We start from the raw sequence: 13,277 nt of genomic DNA on the forward strand, positions 1-13,277 counted from the left end.
GGCTTGAACACAGCTAAAGCAATACTCACTGACAATGTGCCCTGTTGTTTGGAATGCAAGTTCCACTATGCTTTCATCTTGATCAGATGCAGCTAGATGAAATACAGAGAAAATGTTCTTCCATCCAGAACGAATATTAGCAGCTTGAGAATTAACCATCTGTGCTATACACCGTACAACCATGTCTCGAATTGTGGGAGACCTAAAATATTAATATAATTGCTTGGATATGCATACAGATAAAATGCATCAGATTTTTCTTTTGTTTTTCCCCCTGCTGTGGAAAATAATAAGGTACTTTTCTGATTTTAAGCAATTCAATAAATATAATACCTGTTCCGTTTCATTATGTGTTCAAAAGGTCTTAAGAAATCCTTCTGGAATCTGAAATTAGCAAGCTCCCCCTTTTCTAAGAATTTCATAGACAATTGCCTCAAGGAGTCTACTGCAAAAATAGCTACATCTTCATTGGGGTTACAGCCAACCTGTAATGGCAACAAAAATATAGGATGCTAACATTAGCTGTGAACCCACCAATTTTTTATTTTTGTTTTAGAAAAAGTATAAATCAGAAAATACAATGGATAGATAAATCCTAAGGCTCTCTATAAGGGTACTAGGAGTATGTTAACAATATCTCTCAACAAGAAAAACAGATAATTTAACTAAATTAAAAAATTTTTTTTATTATGCTTTAGGTCAAAGTTTATAGAGCATACTAGTTTCCCACTCAAAAAATTTATACACGGATTGGTTCGTGACGCTGGCTGCAGTCCCTGCCGTGTGTCAGCGCTCTCCCCATTACCCTTCCCCACCCAGTTCCATTTGTCCAGCTGTCCTGTCTCTCTGTGGCTATTTTGCCTTAGTCAAATTTTACTAAATTCTTAAAACCTATAGCAATCATTTCTAAAAGAAAAGAGGATTCAAAGGATTTTCTAAATTTAATTACAAAAAAACAATAAACAGGTGCTCAGAAGGGGGAAAAAAGCCTTAATTAGATACCGATATAGAAGTTTCAAACAAACTATTACAAATGCAACAAATACTGTAATTATTGAAATACCTTATTAAAATGATCTCCAATAACTTCCCAAATTCGAGACCACTGCAACCTTATTCTTCCCATATTGTAATAAGATATTTCTACTATTTTTTGCAGACTAAACATTCTTGGATGTGTAGTGGAAAGTAACTCATCCATAGACACAGCACAGAGCCAACGGACAAAATCCACTATAAAACAAAGAGATTTACATTAAAAATCTATAAATTCCAGAACTGTCAATCACATTCAAAATCATTTTGTTAAAATAAATTATACTGGTCTGTTTAAAAAAAAAAAAAAAAACTATAAAAATCTACATTAGCTTAACTTTAAAGTTTTTTTTTTTGGTAGCACAAAAGCCAGTGCGTAAAGGGAGTAAATGTACATACTTACCAATAGCATTTCCATCTAGCCTCGTAGACCCTGTAAATATTCTAGGGGAAAAAAAGACCACAATTCAAAAATACATAATATGTCAATTCAAAAGCGGCCTGAGTTACTAGCTATTTTTAAAAATCTATTTTAAAGAAAGAAAGAAAACAAACCCAGGTAATCAAATGAGTGGTTTTTTTTACCATATAGTTTAGGAACAACTGAAGTTTAAATGGTTCTTTCACCACCAGCCCATGCATATCACTGAGCATTCAATAATATTATTAGAGTGAGATGATATTTCTGCAATTTTACTAGCAGATTTATAAACACCTCATATGTGTATCTCATGAGACTCTAAGAAAAACATTAACTTGATAACCAATAACTGGCACAATACAAGAGAAAACATTTTGCATTTTTTCCTATCAGCATTAAACAAGTTCATTTTTACAAAAACAAGTTCATTTTTACAAGTAACGTAAGCTTCATTAGAAAATTCATTGACGGCAACTTACAGTTTAATGTAACCTTGCAAACAACTTCACCCAGTTTAACCAAGAAGTGGCTAGGCCACTTAGAACATTCAAATGCCTGGATTTAAGCCACACAGTGTAGCTCTGCTGAGCCTTCTACACTGAGCTCTTTTTGTATGTTTCATATTTTTCATGGAAGACTTCAACATAAACATATTAGTACACTTTTTTTAAAAGCTGCGTTTCTACCCACCTTCTGGGTTTGGAACCCAGGGTCTGATGTAACTCTCAGGATGGAGTGACATTCCTCAGTTTAAAATGTACACAGCAGGATTTGCATGATAAAAAGTTGCAGGAGCAATTCCAATATTAAACTTTGAAATAACAGTAAAACTACCAATAGCTACCAATCTCAAGGCTGGTACTGTCCTAAGTGCTTTATATATATTCACTCATTTAATATTCATAAATACCCTGTGAGGTATGTACCATTTATCATCAATTTTAAAACAAAGAAATTGAGGTATAAAAACATTTAATAATTTCTTCAAAGTCACAGAACAAATAAAGCACCAGAGCCAAAATTCAAACCAGGACAGTCTGACTCCAGAGTCCCTCCTCTAAACAACCACATTACACTACCTCACACCCACCTGAGCAAACACATATTAAAAAACTTAAATATACTCTAGTTTCCTTTCCAACTGTTGTTTTTGGCACTGAGTCAACGCCAACTCATAGTGACCCTTATATGACACAGCAGAACTGCCCCATTGGGTTTTCTAGGCTGAAATCTTTACAGGAGCAGACTGCCAGGTCTTTTTTCCCACTGAGTGGCTGGTGGGTTTGAACTGCTGACCTTTCGGGTAGCAGGCAAGCACTTAACCATTTCGCCCCCAGGGCTCTTCCCCCCCTACCCTGATGGTGCAGTGGTTAAGAGTTCAGCTGCTAACCAAAGGCTGGCAGTTCAAATCTACCAGCTGCTCCTTGGAAACTCTATAAAACCAAAACCAAACCCATGGCTGTCAAGTTGATTTCGACTACCCTATAGGGAAGTTCTACTCTGACCCATAATGTCACTATGGGTTGGAATCAACTCAACAGCAACAGGTTTAATGTGTTTACTACTATCTGAATGTTTCTGAATATACCATGATTTTTTTAACCTCAGTGCCTTTGAACGTCTACGTGTCCTGGCAATGAGTAACAAAATTAAGACAGAAAAACTTAAAAACTGACAACATGATAACCCAGAATCTAAGTTCCTGCTAAAGAAATGTCTTAAGATTCCCTATATTGCTCTTTCCAGTACAATAAAAAATCTGGCTAAAATCACAAACTGGGAGGAAAAAAAGCAAAAATAATAATCTCCCATTTATCCAATGGCTAGACTGAAACCAGGAACTAAAAACATACAAAACCTAAAAAACTCTTACATGAACAAAAAGGAAAATTGCTAGAACATATATTTCAAATGTGCTTAGCTGATTTATTGAACTAGAGATAATTCTCATGGAAGGCAATGGCTATAAACAAAACACACCACAGCTAGAGTCAAAAGTAAGTATTATAGGAAAAAAAAAATTGGAAAAGTAACAAAATAATCAAGAAAGGAGTTTATGACATTAAGAAGGAAATAAATGGTAAAGACTAAAGGGGTAAATAACAGAAGCAGAGATGGAGATTATATGCAACCATAGGGGAAGGACGCTGAAGGTGGTGAAACGATGGAGCACAAGGCGACATGAACAAAGAGCTACCATGAGCAATCAGACAGGCTCTCAACACTCGGGGTATGGTGGAGGGTAAGGGGAGCACGTATCCTGGCTAAGGACATTCAAATTCCTACTCACTCTGGCAGCCTCTCAGGGCCACTCTATTTCTAGTAATGCTCCCCTAAAGACAAGCCAAGTGGCAGAGCACAGCAGTCTGTGGAGGCACTGAAAGTTACGCCTTAATACACTAAGGGAACAGAGCTACGTTTCACAAAACCAGTCTGTGAAATGGATTCTGTATTCCCTGTATGAAAAGCAAAGGACAGAAGCATGAAAATCCTGTGTGCTAATATTAAAAGATGCCCTAAAAAGTGGGGGGTGTGGGGGGAGGGAGGAGCTAGATCTCTGCTTCATCCACATTATACTAATGCACACACAAAAAAGCTGGCAAACTAAGATTCTGGATCAAATAAACTTTTAAACTGTACGCAACACACAAGCAGCCTAAATTACTATACCTGTTAAAGGTTTTTCAGAGAGAAAATATCAAAGTAACCTATTTTTCTTAGACCTATGCTAACTGAAAGACAGGTTAGAGAAAATCCAGTTGGATGAGCTACATGTATTTTCTGATAGGTACAGAGTGTTCCAAGGAGTAAGATGGGTCAGTATGAATAGAAATTCAAAGGAAATAGTATTAATAACTGGTGTATTTAAATAGGAAGAAAGGCCTGGCGATCGACTTCTGAAGAGTCAGCCGATGAAAACCCTGCGGAGCACGACAATCCACTCCCACTGTGCACAGTCGCCGTGGGCGGGGACCGCGTCAACGGCAGCTAGGAACAAGTGTGTTTAACACACAGTAATAAAAGCTGTGATTCTGAAGAACTGCTTTTTAAAGTTTAGAGACGAATCATTCCTGGACATAGTCTACTCCCTGCATAGTTTCATAATACTTTTGAAATTGGTCTAGTTCAGTGATGCCCAGCAAATTCTGCCCTAGCAAATGCACAGGATTAGGTACTCCAGATTCAGGTGCCCAATATTCTCCTAAATTCTAATGGGACAAGATTCCTAATACAAAAAGAAAGGTAACTAGAAAATTTTATTATCTTAAGGCTTGTAATCACATAATTTTTTGTTGTTGTTGATAAAGAAACAGATGCTAAGGAATTAAAAATAATTGTTTCTGTTTAGTTCCCATACTAATAGTAACAGATTAGTCTGAACAACAGACCACAAAAGACAAGGAAATGTCTTTTTTTGCTGGACAATTATAGAACTCTCCAGGCTGATACCTGACAATATTCTCACGGCTGTTTTGATTACCAATGTCACCACTGAATTAGCTTATGTACCAGAGAGTTGGAATATAGCATACGAAAACAGAATTTCAGAGGAAATTAAATACATCACACAAGAATATGATGTTACAATAAATCAACAAATAAAAGATATACTTTTTAATGTCTTCACTATATGCTAAAATTTAAATATTGAGGCTTTGTATAAAATTGGACAAAGGATTTATGTCTGTACAAGTGCACGATGACGATGAGCTTAAGACAATGGACTACTAATAGAATTTGGGCTTAGATGCCTCTGAAAGTGCATAAATTCTTAAAACAGAGTGGCATATAATTTGTTCAAATGAGTGACATGCCCCCTGTAATAAGCAGTGGATAGAGGATAAATTAGAACTGGATGTGGTCACGATAAAGTAAATTATGGAAATAGCAACAGTATCTAAAATGTTGAACCTGGCCTGAAAAGATTCTCATAATGACAGTGAAGATGATTTTCTGCAAGGGAAGAAAATCATTTATCAGAAAGCAGAAGGGTAGATCACATGCTCTGGACTTGTGCACACAGGGTGCACACGGGCAGGAGGCTGCAGACCTGCCGCCTGAGTGTACATCCTGGCTCTGCCCCTCAAATTCTCTATGAATGAGAGAAAATGGTTACGGCAATAACGAAGGCCAGGAGAGCCTGGCTGTGTAAATGATCAAGTTTCTCAACCCCGCTCTGTGTCAGTTTCCTTATCTGTAAACTGAGGGCAACAGTCCACCTCTCTTGAGGCTACGGAAAGGATTAAATGAAGTAATGCACGTAAGGCACTTTGAAAAGTGCCCAGCAAGGGGAGTTCTCACATTACACCGTAGGTATAAAATGGTACACAACCTTTCTTCAACCTGTGCAAGGCAATGGCAAATGGCCCTCCCAACTCACCCCACTCCCAAAAGGGGGAGCAAATGACATTAAGAACTTTAAAGGAAAAAGTTTTAGGGAGTATGTCCAGGGTCCGTAGCCACTGAACACTCTAGTTCTGTTTGTCATCCAAAGCAAAATAATGAATCGGCATGAATCTCCAGGCCATCGAGAAAACATAAGAGAACTTATGTTGTACAGCTTCCAGCACCGGTGGTTAAAAAAAAAAACAACTAAACGTCAGTGTTGGAAAATGCTTAAGTTTCAGTTAAGTAGGCATTTATCTGGGAAACACTCATCTTCAAAAGAACACTAGATGTTGTTCTACATGCTGGGCATTTTACATCTGAAATAAATGACATGTTCCAGAGTAAAATAAACCATAGTGTGGGTGGGTGTTCTTTTAGAAAACAAACTAAAACTTAGAAACACCTAGTAATACATAAATTCAAAAGTCCTTTCCAAAGAAGCTTACAATGAGACTTGCCAGAAAAACCCTTTCATTTCACCAACAATGCAGTTCCACATCAAGGACCCAGAAAGACAAATTACATTGCATTTTAAAATAGGGATAATAAGGGGAATATGCTTTCTTTGAAGAAAATATTTGTGTTTTTTTCTTCAAGGTAGCCATCTCCCTAATGCCCGCTAGTACTTATTTGTAACTTAAAATTTTGCACTGTTTATCTCCTTCCTATATTCTATTATTTAAAAAGAAAAATTACAAGTACTTCATCATCTAAATCACAGCATATCACAATATAGTCTTATATTACTTAAGATAAATTATTTTGGCAGTTTTTTTTTCTTTTTACTAATGGCAAAATACGTCTAAGTGCTACAGAATTGAAATAGTACGCACCTGAAAAGGGAATAAGAGGTGTACCTTACCTGTCAACAGCAACGACAACACTCTGAGAACTGGTTTCTCCAATGGATTCCTGAATGCTCGCTATCTGCTTCCAGTCCACATTTCCTCCAACTACCACACATAAAAGAGAGTCCTTTCAGTTCGAAAATAATTCAGTGGAAGAATATACTTAACAGTCCTACAACACATTTCTGAAGTCAATTATTTTCATATTAAAAGAAACAAGCCTTTGAGTAAGCAATTCTTTTGGCATCAGGGACATTTACCAAGGCCAAATATTTCAAATATGTTTAATGAGCTACACTAAGTAGTATATAAAGATACGGTTACAAAGACACAAATTGTGTTTGCAAAGACGACAGAAATCCAGAGAACTGAGAATTCAGATCACAATATTAATGATATCAGGCATAATGCTTAAGAAACACAGCAGTGACCCCAGTTCCAACTATCCTTCTGAGGATGATTCCCAATCGCATACAGCTAGACTCCCCAGTCATTTAACCTCCGTCCCTTTACAACTGCTTATTGGAAATGTCTACCTGTATGCTCTAACATCCTCTAATTCAAAGGAATCACTATCTTTTCCCTAAAACTGGCTCCACATTTTTTAGAGAGTAGTACAACAATTTCCCTAATTTTTAAACTTTGAAACTTGGAATTATCTCTGATTTCTTTCCCCTTCTCCACCCTCAACATTCAATGAGTCCCTAAACCTGAGGGATTTTCTTTTGACCTACTTTTTGTATAATCCATTCATTTCACCGCCTACTTAGCTTAAAAAAAAAAAAAAAAAAAAATTTTTTTTTTTTTTTTTACGCCCTCCTAATTTCATGTCTGGATTACTGAAAGAGTTTCCATCGAATTTCTCTGCTGCTAATTTTTCCCACCTCCTGTCAGATTAATTTTCCTAAATCATCATCTTCATTTTGCTACTGCTACCTACAGGATAAAGCACAAGTTTTCTAGCCTAGCAATTAAAGTACTTCCCTTCAACATTCTAGCCAGTATGTACCTGACCAACGAGATTATCTACCAAGACCCAATTTGAGCTCTCTCCCTTGTTATCACCTTCTTCTGAACTAAGTACTACTCAAATCAGAATTTCTTCCTTACAGTTCCATATAAATTGTTTTGTGTATGTCGATGTTGCCTTCTCAACCAGATAAAAAGCTACTAAGGTTATGAATCATGTCGTATACATTTTTTGTACTTCCCCATCTTACTCAATATTGAGTGCAAAGCAGGTGTTCACCAAATACTTGTTGACTGATTGACCAGACACTCCATAAAAGCCAGATAATGTCATTTAAACCAGCTGGACTCTAATTCTATCCCAGGAACTGAACAATGTGAAAAGGATGACAGACGTGTTTACAACTAACTGTAATACAATGTAATGATTACTTCAGGGTTGAAAGAAACTAATTACTAAAATACTGGTTTGCTATATAGAACTAATTTTGATGGGGGAGGAGACAAGGAGGTGTTGCCTCATGGGAGGGCATCACATAGGATGAAATATTTATTCAAGTTGGACCTAGAAAGATGAGCATGTGAAAAGGGAAGCATAAGGAAAAGCTTTTCAGGCAGAGGGGGCGGCATATATGATAATGGAAGCATGCAAGTGCAAAGCATGCTTTAACATACTTCGGTGTGTCCACGATGGAGGATTTGGTGAGCGACAGTGAAAAAGGGATAGAACGGTAGTAGGAGATGCAGCTGGAAAGGCAGACTAGAAACAGAATGTGAAGAGCCTTGAATGCCATGTTAAATATACTGCTTTGGAAAACAGAAAACCATAAGAACTTTTAGAAGATTGACATGATCCAATTTATCTTCAGAAAAATAAAGTTTGGGAGTCTGGAGAACGTATTCAAAGAAGAAGAGATATTACAGTCAGAGATACAAATTAAGAGTCTACTTCTAACACAAGTGAGAAATGATGAACGCCTGAAATCTGTGACAGAAAACTGGGTGGTAGGGCAAATAGTGCCAAGTAATTTCAAATGTGCAGCACGTCACAGGAATTTAATGAAGAGAAATCAATGAGAAAAAATAGCGCCAATCACCACATAACTTCTTTTATGTATCAACTAAATGTCCTTTTTACAGAGCTTTCTATACATTTTATAGTTAAATATAATAATCTGTAATCATTAATAATAAATACTTAATGGAATCAAAGAATAGATAAAATGTTCAGAAATCCAAAGAACCTATTTCACAAATACATGAATTCTTTCAAAGATCTGTGGTTGTAAAAATCTGCTAATAGTTTACTAACAGTCTGCTCTGAAGCACAAATATTTATGGTTAACCAATATACACAGAGAACAAAGAATATATGTTATAATTACTCATTTATATGACCAAACCAGTATGGACACAATTCAAATCTGATATTTATATACACTGCATTCTTAATAATTCAAAATTTCCTTTTTCTAAAAAGTACGAGTACAGGTTTTTAACATATCCAGAAAGCCAGATAAATATATCAATGCTGTTAACTTGATTTCACAAAATATTTGGTCCACTGATACTCGTAATTAAGGAGGACGTTAGTTTAAAAAAATTAAAAAAGAAAAAAAATACATAGAATAAACTGGCTTGATTATCCACCTGTACCTTATCCTCTTCTAGCTTAAACTCTCCCTACAGTGTCTGGCTCAGGAAAGCAGCTATTGTCTGAGCAGATGAGCGCAGGTGGACCAGGGGTGGGCATCTATGACGTGGGCTGGCTGGTGACCAACGAGATGGCCTGAAGTAAGGACTCTGCTCAACAGAGGCCAACTCAATAAGACCAGCTCCGTCTAGGCTATGCACTTGAAAATGAGACCTAAGCAATCCATATTGAGTTGAGAATGGAGCAGACCCAAAAAGAGAAGTAGATGACATAAGAGAAAGCCTAAATAAAGCATGAAAGAGAGTGACTGGTCCCTGGAGTGGCTTGGATGTCTGAACTATCTTTCATTTCCAGGTCCAAAATGTGTGTATCTTTATGTGAATTCCCTTTTCCTGAAAGAAGAGGCAGGTCATCCCGTATCTTTGCAACCTAAGTAGCACAATGGCACAGTTATTAAATTAATTTTAATTTGTATTCAAGTATACTAGTAAACATTTTAAGTATCATTATTTCTTATTAGACTAAAATTTTCAGAATGTTAACTATTCCACTGATTTGTATTTTTAGTGTAATGTACTTGTATAGTTCTACTTGCTAATATTCAGCCCCAGAAGCAATCTGCACCTTTTTCATTATTTTGACCTTCTCACACTTCCCTAAGCCTTTCAAAGCTATTGAATCAATCAATGCACATTCATTTCACTTGCCTGTAAATATCTTTCACTGTGCCTCCTGCTACCTCCTGCAGCAGAAGTAAGACTTCCGAGTTACAGAAGTCACCCTGCAGGTGGTCAAGCAGTTCTAAATCCTGCTGCTGGGTCACCAGGCTATCAGGCCTACGCCTGCACTGGCAGAACTCCAGACCTCACAGTACCACAGCATCCATGGTTTAAACGCACTGCTAGCTGCTACAAGCCCTAACACGGTCCTGGTCTTTACTTCTTTCCCTGTGGATCTTTTTTCAGGCTTGATATTTTTTTGGATTGTCTAAAAATTTTTATTGCTAGCAACAGAAAAATCACTAAAAGATACAAAGACAGAAAATGTCCAGAAATGTGAAGTTACAATACAAAGCCTTAATTTTAAAGTATATATTCCTGGATGTTAGGTGTGTTCCTTCCTGCCCTCCTTAAGTCATGTCTCTAGATTCCTTGGTTGGAGATGGGGTGGGAGGTTGGACATAAAATAATCCAGAAATGTCTAATATTCCAGCCATTGTGCTAAATCCATTTATACACATTCTGAGTTAATCCTAACAACCTTCTGAGTAGTATTACCTTTAGTTTGCAAAAGAGCTCAGAGAGTTAAAGTAACTTGCACATAACAAGGAAGAGATATAAAAGAATTCAAATCCTTTAACTCGCTGTTGAGTCGTTTCCAACTCATAGTGACCCTATCGGACAGAGTAGAATTGCCCCATAGGGTTCCCAAGGCTGAAATCCCTGTGAAACCAGACTGCCACATATTTCTCCTGTGGAGTGGTTGGTGGGTTTGAACCACCGACCTTATGGTTAGGAGCTGAGATTTAACCACTGTGCAACCAGGACTCCTTAATTCAAGCCCTGAAGTACTTTATTAAGATAAAAAATAGTCTAAACTTTATGCTTCCCTGGCCAGACTCCTTCCTTTTATAACTAAAAATGTATTATCTTTGATTCTTCTACAGTCATTTTTGCTAATATTGACCACTGTTCTATTGAGTAAGCCTGGAAGCACCTCGCCATACTGAGGCACACAACAGAAACCAGGGAGAGAGTCCATGCTGGCAGAAGTGTTTTGCTGAGCCTGCAGAGTGCCTTTAGACGTTCTGAAGGTGAATGCGTTCTTCAGTTGCCCCAACTCTCTATTATCTTATACCAGCCTTCACACCTATTTAATCTTAAAAGTAAGTGATTTTAAGCTGCACTCTTCTCCCACCTACCCACCAACTAGAAGGTTAAGACTGTCATTTAATGTTGCATACACAAGACTAGGCAAGAAATACTCAGTTCCCTACTTAATTACTGTGCTTTTTACTTAGGAAGTTAGCCAAAGGCCATTCTATCATATCCTTATAATGCACTGCTATAATTTTTACAATGAGCAAGTTAAAAACAATTTTTGATACTTCCTAAAAATAATTTTTAAAATTCTCACCTAGCCCGAGACCCACAAATTCATCAGGAGCCTGATCTTTTGTTCCAGGAAGAGATCCTTCTCTGCCTCGCACTGTTCCAGAAATATACCGGGGTTTCACTCCAGTTCCTATCAGTTGTGCCAGCTCCAACTGACTGATGCACTTCAGAATCTTAATTGCAAAAAGGAAATTAAAAAAAAAAAAAAAATCCATGTAAAAAATGTCATGAGAAATATTTTTGATTTTTTTTTAATTGTGATTTAAGTGAAAATTTACAGTGCATTAGTTTCTCATACAAAAATTTATACACACATTGTTATGTGACCTAGCTGCTCTCCCTATAATGTGACACCACACTCTTTCTTTCCACCTCAGATTTCCTGTGTCCATTCATCCAGCTTCTGTCCCTTTCTGCCTTCTCATCTCACCTACGGACAGGAGCTGCCCATGTAGTCTCACGAATCTACTTGAGCTAAGAAGCACACTCTTTACCAGTTATCATTTTATGTCTCTAGTCCAGTCTAATCGTTGTCTGGAAGAGCTGGCTTCGGGAATGGTTTTAATTTGGGGCTAACAGACAGTCTGGGGGCCATGTCTTCCAGGGTCCTTCCAGTCTCAGTCAGACCATCAAGTCTAGTCTTTTTACTAGAATTTGAGTTCTCCACCCCACTTTTCTCCTGCTCTGTCTGGGACTCTCTGTTGTATTTCCTGTCAGGGCGGTCACTGGTGGTAGCTGGGCACCATCTAGTTCTTCTGGTCTCAGGCTGATGGAGTCTCTGGCTTATGTGGCCCTTTCTGTTTATGTTTTCCTTGTGTCTTTGGTGTTCTTCATTCTCCTTTGCTCCACGCGGGTTGGGACTAATTGATGCATCTTAGATGGCTGCTCACTAGCTTTTAAAACCCCACACGCAAGTCACCAAAATGGGGTGCAGAACATTTTCTTAACAAACTTTGTTAAACCAATTGACCTAGATGTCCCCTGAAACCATGGTTTCCAGACCCCTGCCCCTGCTACTCTGTCCCTCAAAGTGTTTGATTTTGTTCAGCAAACTTCTTAGCTTGTGGTTTAGTCCAGTTGTGCTGACTTCCCCTGTATTGTGTCTTGCCCTTCCTTTCACCTAAGATCATTCTTATCTACTATCAAGTGAGTCAATACCCCTCTCCCTCCCTCCCCATCCTCATAACCATCAAAGAATGTTTTCTTCTGAGTTTAAACCTTATGAAAAATACGTAAATGTATGCAGCAAGGATTTAATGGTACACCAAATTATGTCAATATAAAAAGCTAAAGGCACTTATTCTAAATGCAAATTATAAATGCAAAAAGTAAATTCATTTCCTCCCCACTTAAGCATGTTACTAATAAAATATTTAGTATTAGCTCATTTTATAAACCAAATTACAAAGCTAAAAATAAAGAAAGTACTTATACCTCATGCCATGAATTTCCTAAATAATTTCCATCTGTATGAGCCACTGTGATGAGTGTTTTTATAGTGTCAATGTTCTTCTGCTTCATTTCAGTAATACCAGAACTCACTGTAAGTAAGGTAAATCTTGCTAGCGCCTGGACATATGCATCTCTTTCCAGCTATAAAAAGGAGAAAAGTGTACTTTTATGGTTGTAAATACAGTAATCTTTAATTCCCTATTGACAAGCTCTGCTTATGTGTTTAGTAAAATTTTAACTGACATTTCATGAATTACATACAGTATCACAAATAACTGCAGTTTTTAAATTTTAAGTTGATGAATGATGCAGGAAACGCAAAAAACTCTAAAATCCTAGAAAGATGTCGGTGCCAAATCAAGAAAAGATTTTAGTGATATTAAATGAATTCATGT

General features: G+C 37.2%; 1 protein-coding gene across 5 annotated transcripts in view; it reads right to left on the minus strand.

Moving 5' to 3' along the window:
* ARFGEF1 (ADP ribosylation factor guanine nucleotide exchange factor 1) overlaps positions 1-13,277 on the minus strand; it is a 175,612-nt gene that overhangs the window by 37,014 nt on the left and 125,321 nt on the right. For all 5 annotated transcript variants that reach the window (XR_010317774.1, XM_064267778.1, XM_064267779.1 and 2 more), the window contains exons 21-27: positions 12,865-13,023; positions 11,453-11,603; positions 6,708-6,798; positions 1,439-1,479; positions 1,064-1,233; positions 334-485; positions 30-202 (exon numbers count right to left, since the gene is read on the minus strand). Coding sequence is in view for 4 of the 5 variants with exons in the window: in XM_064267778.1 (XP_064123848.1) it covers positions 30-202; positions 334-485; positions 1,064-1,233; positions 1,439-1,479; positions 6,708-6,798; positions 11,453-11,603; positions 12,865-13,023 (937 nt within the window). In the remaining variant the exon portion in view is untranslated. The remainder of the gene's footprint in view (positions 1-29; positions 203-333; positions 486-1,063; positions 1,234-1,438; positions 1,480-6,707; positions 6,799-11,452; positions 11,604-12,864; positions 13,024-13,277) is intronic.

The sequence above is a fragment of the Loxodonta africana genome, chromosome 14 (assembly GCF_030014295.1).
Source record: "Loxodonta africana isolate mLoxAfr1 chromosome 14, mLoxAfr1.hap2, whole genome shotgun sequence".
Taxonomy (NCBI): domain Eukaryota; kingdom Metazoa; phylum Chordata; class Mammalia; order Proboscidea; family Elephantidae; genus Loxodonta; species Loxodonta africana.